The following is a 17035-nucleotide window of genomic DNA, read 5'->3' as shown; positions in this document are numbered from 1 at the left end:
GGCTGTGATTTCAGTATATTGATGATGCCACCATCCTTGACAGATCAAAACCTCATTATTTTTAAAGTGCTTGCCACAGTGGAAGGGTCATAGGATTGCAGCTTGTGGTGTCTGATAGAACCTTGTGTCCTAGATTGTACGAGGTTTTCTTTTTAATCTCTCTTGGATGTTTAACATTTTGAACAGGATTACATGCAGAACGTTCATGGTAAAGAGATTGATCTTCTGAGAACCACTGTGAAAGTCCCAGGGAAGAGGCCACCCCGAGCCACGTCGGCCTGCGCGCCCATCTCCAGCCCTAAAACTAATGGCCTGTCCAAGGACATGAGCAGTTTACACATCTCACCAAATTCAGGTAAGCTTATGGCAGACCCGCGCAAGAATCCAGTGTGACGGCAGCAGTAGATGCGGCTGGTTGCAGGACAGTGTGGAGCCTCGGAGGTGAAGTGCGGTTGGAACCATTAACATTGTACATTAAGGTTTAGAAACCTCTTCTCTTCTGTGGGTGGTCGTTTCCCCTCTGCCTGTGGTTCCGGGACCGCCTGGTAGCATGTGGCGCCATCTTGAGTCACGGTCTCAAACCAACCACGAGGTCTTCCCAGAGCTGTGTAGTTGGAAATAGAGTTTTGCATATGATTGAGGATCTAAGAGCCATCTAAAGTATGTAAATGAGTTGTGAGAGTATCACGGGCTGGTGTGTATCTGTAGTGACCAAGTGGTGGATGAAAGTGGAAGAGCTATTTGGAGCAAGATTGAAAGGAAACTGTCGGACCTCAACTTTAAATTCTCTCGGTTTTATATTGTAACTTTTATGTCATTCTTTGACAGAACTTTAGTTTTCTTTATTCTCTTTTGAAAGGAGAATTTGCTCTTTAATTCAGGATAAGAGAAAAGTGTTTTCTCAAATCTAGATGTGTTTAGAAATTTCTGGCCATTGGTGTGCAATTGCAGGCCATTCAAAATGTCACGGTTCGTTTTTGTTAAAGAATCTTTGCAAATGGTTGCCCTCTGGCTTTGACCTTCGAGTGATTACTTATCAGAGAAAAGGCCTGAGTCCTCCTTCTAACACACTTCCACACATGGATTTGTTTTCTCCAGCAAAAAGTCCCTTTCTTCTCTCTGACATACATCAGTCTTCTCAAAATAAATTACTGTCCTTTGGTACTTTCTGGGATAGGTCTTTGCTGCATTTTTCCCCTTCTGAGGTGTCAGGTGCTTTCAAAGAGGGATGGTGCTGACCCCACGGCTCTGTGCCATACACAGCGTTGATTGGTGAAAGCAGGGTAATAGAAAGGGGCCAGAATTGGGGTCCACTGGGGCTCTACTGCATGATACCAAGTGGCGTTGGACCACTAACTCGGTCAGTTAGGCCGATCTTGCCTGACCTGCCTACCTCACAGAGATGTGATGACAGGTAAGATAAACACATATGAAAGTTTTGGGAAGCTCATAAAGTATAATACAAACATCAGCTGTTATTAAAAATCCAAAGAAAACTGGGCTTTCTGCTAAGGGAGACATCAGTTCATTCCAGAATGGTGATAAGGTCTCCCACGACCTGCTGACCTTCCTTCCAAGACATACATCAAATTTCCCTTTTCAGGATGGTTGTGCTAAATAGGAAGAGAGAAAAGAAGTGCCCAGGGTAGGTCGGGGGGTGGGGGGAGTTCTGTATTGAATGAAAAGCTGATGTCTTCATTACTTTCTATTTATTAATTATTCAAAAAATATTTAGTGAGCACCTGTCCTGTGCCAGGGACTGTGTATGCTGTGGATGTGGAGACCCTGATCTCCAGAACTTATACACAAGGCCATCACCTTAAAACCAGCTAATTTTCCACTTCTCCTTCTAACCCACCATGCCAAATCCATCCATTTATTTATTCACGTCAATAAACATTTAAGGCATTTCTGATGTATGCCCATGGTCCTGGGCCCTGGGGACACGGAAGATTAAGACACCATCTCTACTCTCGAGAATCTCACCCTCTGGTGGGGAAGAAAGACCAGCAGACAGGTAAAGGCAGGGCTTTGCAGCAGGTCATGGTACGAATACATAAGGGGGCCTGAAGGCCCAGGGGTGATGAGTCCAGTCTCCCCTAGGAGGTGGGGCAAGGCTCAGGGCTTGGGGGGGTGCCTTTGCTGGGTGTAAAGAAAGGATGGGAGTCTGCCAGGCACGAGAATGAGGGAAGAGCCTCAGTGATTTGAAGGAGTTTTGCAGATGTAATGTTTGGAGTTTGAGTTTTTTAATCTTGAGACTTATGTTCTTTGGTGCTGAACTGCCCCTTGTTTTCCTCAGGAAAATGTAACGTTTGGTAAACAGAAAATACAAAATGCCATGTAACCTTACCATATGCGTGGAGTAGCTCATGTCCTGGGCCTCAGCTAAAGGAACATTCCTTTAGTGCCCATTTCTTTCTCTTGAATGCCCTCGCATTGGGTGGGTGGGAGGGTTTGGGGCAGTGCCGAATCCCTTTCCCTGCTCCCACGCTCAGCTGATTACGGCACGTTCTTCCAACCCTCAGCCAAGTTAATTCCTCTTAAAGGGAGCCTGCTGGATTTTTCATCTTCTTTAGATCACAAGTAGGGAAACGGAGGTATGACCACAGGGGCACAGTGCCACTTTGGGGAAAGAAAGTGCCTCGTGGTCGTGGCGGTGCTCAGGGACATGGCATCCTCGTCTCTGCGTGCAGGTGATGTCATGGGCTGGTGACCCCCCGTCCGCTTGTTCGTAGGTGCTCACTCACGTGAAGAATTCCAACCCAGCAAATTTAACCTGAAGTACGTTGATGTTATTTTAAGTGGTGGACTTTGACCTAAAACTAGGTATTATTTTAGCTATTTTAGAGCTGTTTGCCAAATGCTACTTAACTGTATTCTTCTTTCTCAGCTCATTTGAATTCTGCTGTTTTGTTCTGGAGGTCTAAGTTAACATGGAGATGTTTCTTTTTATGCTCTTCCTTTTTATTTGTTTTCTTATCTCAGTTACTGGACTAGATCAATGTTCTGTGCCTTCTCTTCTAGTAACTTTTTCATTTACATAGACATGATAACGTGCATGTACCTAAATCCTTGTGTATAACACTTATTACTGTCTTAGAATAAATGTCTATAAGTGAAGTGACTCAGTCAGTGGATATAAACGTTTATAAGATTCTTGGTACACATTTCCAAATTAATTCCTAGAGGGGTTTTGTTATACAAATACCCTTCCATCTCTAAAGTGAGTACCCATTTCACCCACACACACTTGCTAGCATTGCTGTTATTGTTTTTGGAATCTATACTAAAAATACCTCACACTTTGTTTATTTGGATTTTTTCAGTTAATGCTAAAGTTGACCATCTCATGCTTGTTGATCACAGGTATTTCTCACATTGCAATTGTTTAGATGTATCTTTTCCCATTTTTGTACTAGGGGTGTTTATCTTTTTCTTATTGGTATATAAGAACTCTTTATATGTTAAGGATATTAACACTTTATAATATGTTCTGCAGGTATTTTCCCAGTTTATTATTTGCTTTTTAAATTTTATGGTCTTATTTACATATAGAGGTTTTCCCCTTTTTAATATGTAATCAAGAATATATATATATAATCAGATCATAAGCCTTCTGCAGTTTCTACTTTAGATATTTAGAAGGCCTTTAATAATCCTGAAAACAGATCACAATTCATATATATGTATTTCTGAGTTTTACATTTTTATTATTGTTTCTTTCTTAAGAATATTTAGCCTTTAATCTACCTTTAATTTGTTTGGGTCAATTATGCACAATAGGAAATCTAATTAAACTCCTTTTTCAAATAGATTACTAATTGTCCTTTCTCTGTCGAACTGTTTACTTATGACTGTGTGTGGCACCTTTATTATACACCTAGCTCATTTAATCGAAATCACTGTTTCTGGGCTTGAGAATCTATTCAGTTGACCTACTGTCTCCACATTGTGTTACCATATATGGATTTACCACAGTGTCTTAGATTTATGATTCAGTTTATATCTGGTAGTAATATTACTCTCTTTTTCTTGTTGTTCTTGGCTATTGCCACTCATTTATTTTTTCCAATAAACTTCAGAGTAATTTGAAACCTCCTTCCCCCAAAAAATAATCACATTGTGACTAATTGGCAATGCTTTTAATCTATCAGTTAATTGTGGAGGAACTAACATCTTTACTATATTGAGCTTCTTGTCATGGAACACAAGTCTTGTCCAATTTATTCAAACCTAATATATATATTCCTCAGTAAAATTTTAACACTTTTCTTCACTTAGATGTATCGTGCCAATCCATTCTGTTAGTTTATAATTTTTGATGAAATGTGAGGCTAATCTTTTTTGGGAGAGGGGCGGGGGAGAAGGGGGCTGTCTCTTATCTCATCTACTTCGCAAGAAATAAGAAAGCTCGTGATTTTTATATCTTTTATATCCAGTCATCGTACTGAACTCTTGTTAGTGGGAATATTTATTCAAATGTTTCTCTTGATTTTCTAGTATATGCTCATAATGCATCTCACATTTCAAATATGACAATACCTAAATGTATGTCAGTGTTGACTTTTGGATACCTTACTGCTTTGCTTCTTGTACTGCTCATGAACCATCATTACTGGGTCGGCTGTATGTATGTCCAGCCCCGATTAGTGCTCTGGAGTTTCGGGGGGGGTACGAGGTCCTCCCTTCAGGGGCCTTGCTTCACCAGTCTTGGAATGTTGACTACATTTCATACATTGAAATGCTAGAAATGTGATGATCTACATGTCAGGTTTTGCCCTGGGCTTGGGGAAGAGGAGGAAAAACACATTGTCCAAGTAGCTGCCTTGTGTACTGATAACTGAGCCCGGTCTCCCTTTGGGGCCCACAAGTTATGCAGAGCAGAAGAGCCGCAGTGAAGGTGGGGCGGCCCCACGCTCCATCGGGCAGCTGTGACAGGCAGGCACGGCGAGCTGAGGGACGCGTTCAGGAGGAGCCGGCCATTGGCGTCCCCGCCTCCAATCCCATGTGGATGCTGATGCTTGAAAGAGAAGGGAGCAGCTTGGGGAGCTCAGACCTCCACACAGTCAGAGAGACAGAAAGAAATGGCAAGGAAAGGCAGTTCTGACCGTGAGGGACGTCACTGAAGTGCACCAGCCTGCCCACGAGCTCTGCACTGTTGACGTAAACCAAACCTCCCCATCAGCATGGACCACGCGCCTTCCAAAGGCTGCAGGGCCAGCCCCTGCCTCTGCCTGATGGACCTGCAGGCACTCGTTCACAAATACGCAGCCAAGACGTTTGTGGAAACCAACAGTAAAAATGAGAGGAACAAAGATAAACAACACTGATCCTATAAGAAAGAGTGAGAGGTGGGGAAGGAGGAAGACTTAAGAGGCTAATTATTGTGTTCATAAAATGAAACGAAGGTGACATGAAAAACCTGGGGAGAAAGAGTCCTTGAAAATTAAAGAAAAATTGTTTAAAAAAAAAGAAAAAATTTAAAAATTTTTTAATTCAGTAGCTAGGTTCAGTGCTATAAAGAACACGGCCAAGGATACTGTTGGTGATCGTACCTGTGACAAAGGAAAGCACGCTGGAGGTGATGAAGGACATGCTGATGTCTTCCCATCTGAAGAGCTCAGTGTCAAGTTCAGGGGAGAGGAGGCTCTGGAAACACAGACAGAATCCCGGAAAGCATCCCAGTAAAGAGGAGAGCATGCTTACCTACCGAGAGGGAACTCTTCTGGCCTGTGGACTTCAGAGCAAACACCACATGCTAAAAGACAATGGAAGAATGCCTTTCTAAGGACAAATCATTTTGAACCCAGAAGTCTCTGCAGGGCTAAACTAATATCAATCAAGTATGAAGATAGGAAAAAAAAAAAAAATTTTTTTTTAGGTGATGTACAAGGATGCAGAAACAAACAACTTTTTGAAAAATTTACTTAAGCATCTACTCCAGCAAGAAAGAGGAGGAAGAAGAAGAATCCGGGGGATATTTATTCAGGCCTGGTTCAGTTCCCGCTTCTTCCAAGGTCACTCACTCAGGATGTCCATGGAGATATCTGCCGCTCCCCCTGCTTTGGCTTGGAACCTACATCGCCATTCTAATCAGAAGCCACATTTTAGGGGCGCCTGGGTGGTGCCCCTAAAATGTCAAGCATCTGCCTTCGGCTCAGGTCAGGATCCCAGCATCCTAGGATCGAGCCCCGCATCAGGCTCCTTGCTCAGCGGGAAGCCTGCTTCTCCCTCTCCCACTCCCCCTGCTTGTGTTCCCTCTCTCGCTGTCTCTCTCTCTGTCAAATAAATAAATAAATAATCTTTTTAAAAAAATATATAAGAAAAAAAAGGCAACATTTTAGAGAATCCACCCGGTTGTAATTTCAGGCATAGTTGCGGAGAAGACAGTCAGATGTCCCACGGTATCTTCTGACGTGAGTTGTCAGCCAGGCTGGTTTAGAATTGTATCCACCCATGATGGAATGCCGAGTTGTGTCAGGTCTGAACGTTATGCTGACATTTAAGTAACAGGAAAACGTATTGGTCCACAGAAGGGCCTTGAGAGGCAGAAACCCTAAATTGAATCCCACCTTCCCCATCTTAGAACCTTGTGTGGATGAACATCCGCATCCTCCTTGCTACGGTGGCCTGATGTACCTACCTCGCTCTGTGAGCGCACCTTTGCAAAGCCCGGCGGCCCAGGGCAAGTCTCTGGATTCTATTGGGAATCCATCGTTTTAGTTGTGCTTGTCACTGGTGAAGAAAAGGAAGCAAGAGGGGACAGAAATTTTGCATGAATCGTTTTCATGCCAAGCACTGTTGTTTCTCTCACCTGTGTGCGGTGGGTCAGCCACAGTAAACCCGCCCCCCCCCCCAGCATCCCCCCTGCGGTGGTGGGAGCGGCAGGCAGAGAGGCGTTCTGCAGGACCAACCGGGGTCTCCGTGGGCACGGGGCTCCTGGTCCATGTCCCCCCGACTCTTTATTCCCCAACTGCCCCATTTTGTTCTGAGATGCCAGATACCTCCCTGCCCCAAAAGTGTGTCTTTGTTGGGTATTTGGAACGGTGACTGTGTTTTTATCCTCAGCAGAGCCATGCGTAGGCCTTTGTAGCGGGAAACCTTGCCCCCTCCTCTCCCTCCCTCCCTGTGCTTCGGGCCCCCAGCGGTTTCAAAATATTAAAGCCGCCGGGAGGGTTGAGGCTGATTTTCCGGGGGTGGGGGCGGGGATCTCGATGTGTTTTGAGTATTGAACTGCCGTTGACATCTAAAGTCTCAACCATGCTGTTTTCCTCCACACTTCAGTAATCAGGACATCCAGCAAACCCATAAAAAACCAAACTAATAGCATGAATATTCAGTGACCTAGAATACTAATTATTGTCATGAATATTAATGTGATCGGACTTGCTTTTTCCTCTCCTCTTTCTCTCCCGTCCTCTTTCTCCCTCTCTCCCTCTCTCTTTTTTTCCACTTAGCCGGCTCTAAAGATGGGTCATAATGAGAGCATTTAAGAGGGAGCGCGCTCTCCGCCGTGACAGGGACTGGGGTAATAAGGAGAGCTTGATTAACGCGGTGCACTTGGGGGAGAGATGAGAGGCTTCACGTGGGCCTGTTCGGGGGGGGCAATGAGACACCAGTGGCTCTGTTGCTCGTCCCGGAGATTAATGAGGCCTAAGAGTGCATTAGGAACCGTGACAAAGGTTTGATCTAATGGGCTCAGCCATTTCTCCTTTGAGTGACAGACGCACAGAAGTAATTGGCTGTGCAGAATGGCAGCTCATTGGCGGTACTTAAGGATACATTATCCCCGTTGTGTGGCCCGCAGAGGCTGTTTATCAAAACTGCTCACACTGCAGACGCCGAGCCGCTAAGCTGCTGTTACAGTGGTAATAGCTATTAAAAAATAAATAAATAAGAAACGCGACATCAAAACTGGATCCGTTGTTGTCTCCTAGAAACAAAGTTTTTCTTTGTTTAGTTTCAAACGGTCTAGAAAACACTTTAATAACTCCGGAGTCTGTTCTGGGCACGGAATGAGACGCGTGGCTCACGTGCGCCTCCGGGGTTGTGGGCCACTGGGCAGGGGACCCCCCCACCCCGGGCCTTGCTTCTCACTGCGTTTCTGCCTCGGTCACCCCTTCCTGTCACACACTTGGCACACTTCGGACTTTGTTTGCCATGTTAATCGTCTGCTTCATAGATTGGGTGCTCCTGCTAAACACCCTTCTAACCACTCGGTAGAACGCTTGCAAATTCTCTGGGTGAGAATTATTTTGCTAAAAAAGGATCAAAAATCAGTATCCCGTGATAATCTGCTTCCACGAACCAGGGTCTACTTGGAGTAGTTTTGATGGCTGTTTAATAACTTACTATTTTTAGGGAAGGGAAGAAACATTTTGGGGGGTTTCTTTCAGACCCAAAACATCAGGAAGTTCGCTACATCTGAAACTAAAAGACACTGAAGTTATTATTCTTTAGAAGAGTTGTGACGTCTTCAGCTTTTGTGAGAAACGCATTCTGATTGCTTTGCTGTTTCTGTGTTTCTGTGTTTCTCCCACTGAGGTTTAGGCAGATTTCTGTTCTGTTGTTTCCATCCTGAAACTGTGAGCTCTTTGAGGTGGAGACCATTACTTCCCTTTCTTTGTTATCCTCTCCTAGTTTTGTGACCTCACAATTATTTTATCGTTAAGTCAGTGCTACTGAGCATCGCCCCCCAAGTGAAATTCTAAGGGATGACCGTTGAGGGTAAGCACGGTTTGCTTTCCTCCGACCAGCACTCCATGGGCAGGACCGTTGGGGAAGAGTTCAGGGATAAATCAGAAGCCTGCTTTCCAGTTTAAGGAAACCTTCAACTGTTTGAACCCTAAGTGGGGTGTTCTTTTCTGTAAAGACTGACAAAAGCACCTTGATCTTGATGATTTCCGTTTAAAACACTAAGGACACTGAGCTGTCTGTCACTGTGGGGACAGATATCCAGGTTAAGTAAGTAAAAGTTGCTTTAGAAACTTTGTTCCCCCTTTCAGAAACATACTTGGTGAAGAATAGTGTTTCAGCTGTTCACGCGATGCTTTCAGGACCAACAACTGGTCAGCATGGGAAGAGCTAGAGGAGAGAGAGGGGCCCTGAGGAGGACCTTGGCCTTCAGGAGAACGGCTGAGTGCCGTCACGGGCCTCGGGAAAGAGCCATTCTGTGAAGAGCCAAGCCCACGATTGGCCTCCTTGCTGCGTTCCCGCTCCCACACTGGCAGAGGAGAATTTTCAGAGTAGGCATGGCGTTCACCATGTCCAAACCTTGTGGCCCGGTGTTTGGTAGTCACCACGTGTATAGAGAACATTTGTCTTTCTGGAATATTCCGGGGAGTGGTAAAAGGCAAGGCCATCCTGACCACAGTCAGGCAGCCCACCTCCACACCACGGCTGCAGTTTCTCTGTAAGAGCTGACCTCGTAGGACCTGAAGGGAGAGAAAGAAGTGAGCACTTCTGAGCGTAGGCCCACGTGACCACCGCGGTCTCCTCCCTGAAGGGGATAATGAAGGTACTGCTCTCAAAATGGATTTTGGGCAAAACACCTGTTTTGTGTATCATATAAAGGAGAAAAAACCTTTTAAAGCTGGAACTGTCGTCTAAAGCAAAGGAAGAAACTCAGCATTCGTTGGATGTAGTTGTTGCGAGTATAGGACCAAATTACGAAACTAGAGGATAAGATTTGGATGCCTCGGGCTTTATGTTTTACAAAACATTACTATGTGAACACTGTCATCATATTTTGTTGCTTAAAAGAAAATCCTTTTTTTTTTTAAGATTTTATTTATTTATCTGTCAGAGAGAAGGAGAAAGAGAGCAGGGGGAGCGGCAGGGAGAGGGAGAGGGAGAAGCAGGCTCCCCGCTGAGCAGGGAGCCAAAAGTGGGGCTCCATCCCAGGACCCCGGGACCATGACCTGAGCCGAAGGCAGACGCTTGACCGACTGAGCCGCCCAGGCGTCCCTTAAAAGAAAATCCTTAGTTTTATTTTCCTTTTGTGTAATATTGCCATGCCTCGTTACCACTGCATTCCGTATAAACTGGTTCGCGTAGCCCATACAAGTAACCGGTGGTAGGCAGGGGAGCCCGATGTACGCACTGTGTGCGTGAGCACGTCAGAGTCCGTAGGAGCAGGTGTCCTGACTCAGGTAAAAGTGGGCAAGATGCAAAGAGCAGGCATGGTTTTCACAGTGATGAGAGTTGCACTGGATAACTGGGAAAACACAGACTTTGTCTTTGGAATAAATATTTGGACTGATTTCTAAATATAATCGCTTAAGTGAGAGCCTACCTTCTGATGTGCTTCATATTTTCATCTTGAATTGTCCTGAACACCAGATTATATCCATGTCCAGGATGCAGCAGCAGCCTGGCAGCGGGGCGTGAGCGGGCCCACGGCTTCTCCGGCTCCCCTTTCTTTCTCCGCCATCTGGTCGCGCCATGTCCCAAGACCACGTTTTCATTTCTTTCTTTCCCTTTATTAAATTGTGCCTCTCACAGCTTGGTCGGAACTGGTCGTAATACCTTGGAATTTTGCAAGACCTGGAGAGGTAGGAGTGTCATCACATTGTCCCAGTGCTAAGCACTGTCCAGGTCCGTACAGTAGGTGCTCAGGATACCTTCGAGAACGTGCATGGAGGCTCACGCATCGCGAGGACCTCTACAATAGCTAAGCACAGATGTGAGCAGGTAACACACGAGGAAACCCCAGCATGAGAAAAACATAAGGGTGACATTCAGACCCTTTGATTTTAAAGACAAACAAAATTAGCATTATCGCCATTTTAAGCTTTTATTAAAAAATAAACTAGAGAGAAAAGGTAAACTCAGCATTGGTGAAATTAATTACAGCTAATATCCACAGAGGCTTTGTGGTTTACAAAGTGCTTTATGCAATTTGATGTTTATACCAATCAGCCACATGGGGCATATTATTGTCCTCATCATTAGTGTTATATCCATTTTACAAATCACGAACTGGATTGTTTTCAAGATGCCCGGTTTCATCTTCTTTTGGCCAATGGCCTCAGAAAATCAGCAACATACATCACAAGTCAGAAAGATGTTAATGCTGTTTGAGTAATGACTCTCCTGGGATTTTATCCTAAGGAAGAGTCTAAATAGAAGATGTCCTTTGCAGTATTGTTTACTCTAATGAGAATTGGAAACGAAACTATCCAAAAGTAGGAAAATAGCAGTATGAATTGTCTGCATTGAATCAGCAAGATGTCACGTATCTAAAATTATTATAAAGATTATGGAACAACATGTGAAGAGGGTTAGGAAGTCATAAGAAAGAAGTGTAATATAAAATTACATCATTTCTGTGGCCATCACTAGGAAGAATTGATGCTCATGTTCAATAATGAGTTGATCTGTTACATGAGATTTTGAAAGTCTTCTAATTGATGTCATTTGTGCAAGGTAAGTTTTAAACAAGAACGATTCATTGTTTTTTTACTTGGACATCATAATCAGAGCAGGGAGAAATCTGAACAAAATGAGCTATTTCTGCATTTTAGGAAATAAGTGGGAACTGATCGCAGGACTATAGTTCTGAGTGCGGCCACGCTGTTGTATGTAGTGATCACATCCGCTGTTACCACCGGGTCTGGACTCCGTACATTCTCTCCTGTCTGGATAGCACGGGTGGAAATACATCCCAACGAAGAGATGCACCACGATGCCTATCTCCATAGTAGATGTGTTAAACGCACTCTAACAGAACAAGTGTCGTTTTATAACAATGCAGGATCCTGGACGCCTACATCTTTAAGATACTGTGTCCTTGGAAAAAATCCTCTTAGCCTCAAGTCCTGATTGCCAAAAAGGAGGGCAGATTTCCAATGCAAATAGTGCCTGAACGGCCCTGCTCATAGGCACTTAAATCATCCGTATCTCACTTTTTATGGTAGTGTTGTGAATTATACTCTTTTTGGGTTTATAATTAGAGGACGAACAGATGGCGAAGGCCTATTTGGACGTGGTGTGGCCGTTAGAGTAGCCTCGGTCGCCTTGCTCTGATTCCAGAAAACTGGTCTTCCTGTGCGCGCTCAGCGGGGTCTGCGCTCCTGGAGGTCTGCAAGGCGGCCTTGCACCCCAGACTTCTCTAACATCGGAGGCCAGGTAGGACTGAGAACCGACCCCCAAAAGCGATCTCTGTGTGTTTCTCAGGGGGAGGCCTCCGAGGGGAAGGGGGAGCTCCTGTCATCCTGTGCTGTAATTACAATTTGTTTTTAGAAAGGTATAAAATTCCACAGTGGAAACCAATGTCCCCGTTGTACTAGGGCACTCATAGACCCTCTCTGGGTCGCGCCCCCCTCGCGTGAGGCCCTGGAAACTTAGGGGCCTGTCACCTATTGCCAGGCACTGCTCCTCTTCTGCAAGCTACTTCACCAATAATTCAAATGCCAGATATTCCTTTTCTACTTTAGGCCTTTGAGAAGGCCAAGCTATGTTTGCAAAGATGAACCAACGCGGGAAGTGCAGTGAGCAAAATTTTGTATTTTAAAAGAAATGATTGTTGATGAATCTTTATTTGAATGCTATGAAAAGCTTTATTTCAGAGTATATTTTTAAAAATCAGAGCAAGCTATTTTTTATGTAATAAGCCTGTAGCTTAAAAGAAGAATTCTGTCTTTGATGTCATTTGGTGGATGAAAACATTCGCGTTCAATAGAAAACCAGCATCTTTTTTATGTTCGTTTGAGATCAGTTCAGGCAACATACTGATATTCATTCAGATATAAATGCCAGAGTCGCTTTGAAATGCAAATTGTTTTAAGAAAAATAGCATATGGTGGAGGTAAGTACCTTTTCAAATCAACTCTTACACTTTAGGGATATAAGTAAAGCTAAAATTATTCTTTGGGAAGAATCTGGCGCTTTTGACACATGGAAGCTTGCGCTAATCAGGGCAGGCCCGTAAGCACATACATATCCATATCAAGGAGATGGCGCTGAGACTCGGTGGATTAGCATGGTAATGTAGCCGCCCCCTGCTAATCAAGGCCAGGGGCCCAGCTGATCCAGAGATGTGGTATTTGAGGAAACCCTCCTTCTGAGTTCAGAACAGGCCAGGTAGTCAACCGTGTTTTTCCTGATAATATTTGGGGAAAACATCCTGAGACAAATAACAAACAGGTCTTCTCATGACCCCTTGTGATGAAAGCAGTACTTCCTGCTGTGACGGGCTGGGCCCCTCTTTGAGACGCAGAGATGGTGCCCCCGTCTCCTCGCCCCCCCCCCGCAGCTCTGTCCCGCACACTTGCTGACCTGACCTCTGTATCCACAGACTATTCAGATGACCCATTTTTAGCTTTTTTGGGGGGTGAGATAAGTTGTATCAACAGAACACGCACAGAGAAGATGCAAAATCCCGATAGCCAAGCGTGCAGGTGGCCCGGCCTCAGATTGGGAAGCAGCAGGTGGCCACCAGCCCCCACCTGTCCCCACTGTCCGTACACACACACACACACACACACACACACACACACACACGCCTGAGGGTGGTCGCCATCCGATCGCTCACTCCCAGGACCTGCGGGTGGTGAACAGTTGGGTGGGTCACGGCTGTTGGTGCTTGGGTTGGTCTCCGCACATCCTGTCTGTGAAGTTCGTCCTGCTGTGGCCACGTCAGCATCTATCCGTCCTTCCCGGTGTGTGGCATTCCACTGTATGGACTTGCCACGGGGCGCCCATGGTGGGGAGACATCCGCCATTTCTGGTTCGGGGCTCTCCCGAGGAAAGCCGCTGCGAGCGTTCTCGTCCAGGCTTTCTGGCACCACTGTTGGGCACGTCTGTGTGACTTCCGACTGGACTGATGTGGAAGAAAAGCGGGAATCTGGAGAGAGAGGCTCGTATCGGACTGTTCAGTGAACGCTTCACAGCAGGTGAGTCAGTCAGAAGAGAGTTTGGGTTGTCCTGGGATAGCATGAGACTTTGCATACTATTCTGGAGAGAGGGGCATCCATTTCCGAAGTCTAAAATAAATCTGCAGTGTTCTGTGAAGTGTCTCCTGAACCTTCCAGGGGCTGTTCTTCCTGCCTCTCAGACCTCCTTACGGCTCTTGTGTTCTGGCCGCATGTGGGCTTGTCCGATACCTTCTGCTGGACGAGATGGGAGCTCCCCTAAGGGCACAGACGGTTTCCTTCAGTCTGCCCAGCACACAGCGTGCTGTGGGTTCAGTGTTGGGAGACGGGGAGGGGCAGGAGGTCTGTGTTCGAGGAGGTGGTGGGCCCGTGGAGGGCCCACTTCCACTTTGCTAGCAAGCTGACAAGCCAGCCTGCCAGGCCCTAGATGGTGAGAGCCTGGTGTCGGGACAAATGGCAGGTCATTACTAACAGCTGTACCAGTGCCAGAGTATGAGTGTGGTCGTGCACCCGTTCCCCCAAGGCCAGGGGACACCAGCACACACACTGGGCTGCATTACAGAAGAGGAACCCCAAGTTTAGGAAACCCCATCTTTCCTAATGGGATGCACACAAACCTGCCCAATCTGTGCCATGGAAGGCAATGTTGTTATCCCAGGCGGTACACGGATCTGCCCTCCTCCGGAGGAGGACCTTTCTCTCTCATCCAAGCCTATTCACCGTACAGACAGTCCGGAAAAGGCCATCCAGAACAAAAGGACGCCAGTGTGCATGCCTCACGACACGAACAAGCACGAGACCCATGCGGCAGTCCATCGGCAGTGGTGGCGTGGGCATCTGGTGGGGCACGGGGAATGGAAGGCAGGGCTGAAGAGGAGGAAGGGCAGGAAGAATAGAAGGTACCCCTCTTCCCACCCTCCGGGAGGTCACGGCCCTGGGGGGAACAGGTGTCCCATTGGCTTCCTTTTAAGGCCTCTTGTCTGTGGACCCTGGCTTAGAGCTTAGTGAGTTAGACTAAGCGTTGGATCTTCCCTCTCGTCCCCGAGAGCGAGGACGTTCCAATCCAGCTTTTAGAAGCTCTTCTCTCTAGGGAGAGACAGGCATGCCTACAAAGAAAGTGGTTTCCAGCCGCGTGCCAAGTTCTTTCTTCCCCAGTTGCGTAGACCTCCGTGCCGTATCTTGGTTCTCAGCCACACGAATGAAATTCTGCAGCAAGACGGACATGCGTTCAGGGTGGGCACCTGCTGGAGCCGTTGGGCCCGACGGCCAGGAGCGGAGGCCCCTCTGCCTGGGCTCAGCCACGTTGAGAATAGTGTTCAGGCCCCCCGTGTTACCTCTGTGGTCTTGGCCTTCCAGTGCTTGGCTGCCAGGAAATCAGATCAGTCGTGGCTCCTTTTACAGATGAGAACCCCAGATCCTCAACCTTAATTAATAACTTGTTAATGTGAAATACAGTACCATTCATTGGAAGATGTAGGCCTAGAGAGCGTTGAGAGAAAATAAAGTGAGTTTAAGCTCAGCACCTCCCTTAACCTGCTTTAGAGGTATTTTCAGAAGTGGTGAGAACAACTCGCAGCGTGTCTCACGTAGGGCAGACAGGGCTGGGTGCGTCCGCGTACAGTCTAGGAGCAGGGGCCGGTGTTGCTTGACAGGTGACAATTCGTGACTTTATTCAGAAATAGAAATGAAATTATGCATTAGCTTTTGTTGGATGGTGTGTGCGTCTATGTGTGTAAAAATAAGCATCAGAAATTGACATAAAATATTGTAATTAGATCTGTATAGTTATTTAAGATATTCATGAAACATTTGGGCGTAGTTGGTTTCTTTGACTAATGGATTCACTCTGAGCAAGTCGAAATGCCTCAGAGTGTGACCACTGGCCCAGGACTGCTCCCCTGTGGAGCGAGATGCTCCGCGGGCCACAACAAGCCACTGAGACTGCTTTCACGGGGCCGTGGCCGCATCTGTGGACCACTGGTTTGCCTCAAAGTTAAAACCTGCGTCTTCACGTGTTTACATTTAAAGGCAAGTGCCTGTCTGTGTGGATCCCCAAGCTATATATTTAGGGCAAAAACAGGATTTTTTGTCCTTCATAATTTTTTTGTTCTGTCGCAGTTAGTTGATCTTTTATTGTTTGGCATTTGGAAAAATTTGACATTAAAATAAAGTGAGTATATATAAAAGGGAGGTTTGCTCTCTTGAGAGTAAATCAGAAACATTTTACTTCTGAAACGAGATTCTTCTTAAGCATATTTTTTAAAGATTTTGTGACTCGCAGTTAGCGAAGATGAGAACCGGGCAGGTGTGCAGGTGAGTGAAGTGGGCCGGGCAGGCAGGTGTGGGCTCTGGCCGACCCACTGTCCATTCGGAGAGTCACAGACGCAAGCCCACTGCTGTCAGATACTCTTATTTTTCAAATAATGCCAGAAACCAGACTTTTAGAAGACCTCTCCCAGATTCTACCTTAAAAAAGAAGTCATTGTCTACTCAGGAAAAATGCATCTGTGAGCTCAACCCAGACTCCAGGCCTCGAGTCTTTTGTGACTGTGTGTCCATATACCCACATTCACGTGGCCAGAGCTCAGTCACGTAGTGTATCTTGAGTCCACGGTGGGGGGTTGGGTGTGGTTGTGAGAAGGAGACCCTCATGCTGCGGGGCCCTGAGGTTCGGCTTTCTGAAGAATCCTTCGTACTGGTTTTGGGTCTTGGCACTGATTCGGCAGTCACACACCAGGGCACACAGTCTTGCCAGAAGGTTCTTCAATCCACAGGTCCCAGTGGGTTTCCTTGGGGATCCCCTCAGGAGCCCAACCCCAGAGCTCCTCCCCCAGCAGCTTTATACATTGAACTCGCTGTGCTTAAATTTTCATTTGACAAAGAGCTAGAAGTTTGAGAACCAGTGGACCAGCAGCAGACACGTGACCAGCTCCATCACATGGATTTACTTCCCCCAGTGTGTACATTTGAAGGAACCTACTCTCCTCCCTTCCACAGTGGCTGTTCGGCCTGGAGATGAAGAGTTTTCAACCTAAGATGAGCTCTTGGTCCGATACCTCCGTTAGAACATTTCACGTGTTCCTGTCCCAAGTTCGTAGTGATTTCTGGGTATCTGAGCTTTAGCAGGTGCACTCGGAATTTCGTGTGTGCCCACATTACCT

The 17035-nt window shown here is 46.2% G+C and overlaps 1 protein-coding gene across 1 annotated transcript in view; it reads left to right on the top strand.

Moving 5' to 3' along the window:
• The window catches only part of AGAP1 (ArfGAP with GTPase domain, ankyrin repeat and PH domain 1), a 370769-nt gene that overhangs the window by 196985 nt on the left and 156749 nt on the right, over positions 1 to 17035 (top strand). The window contains exon 12 of the mRNA XM_081815292.1: positions 187 to 355. Within this exon, the coding sequence (XP_081671418.1) occupies positions 187 to 355 (169 nt within the window). The remainder of the gene's footprint in view (positions 1 to 186; positions 356 to 17035) is intronic.

Source organism: Leptonychotes weddellii, chromosome 3 (genome assembly GCF_054177405.1).
Source record: "Leptonychotes weddellii isolate Sample4059 chromosome 3, ASM5417740v2, whole genome shotgun sequence".
NCBI classification, from domain to species: Eukaryota; Metazoa; Chordata; class Mammalia; order Carnivora; family Phocidae; genus Leptonychotes; species Leptonychotes weddellii.
Note: the sequence above shows the minus strand (reverse complement) of the source record. Positions and strands in the feature narration are given on the sequence as shown.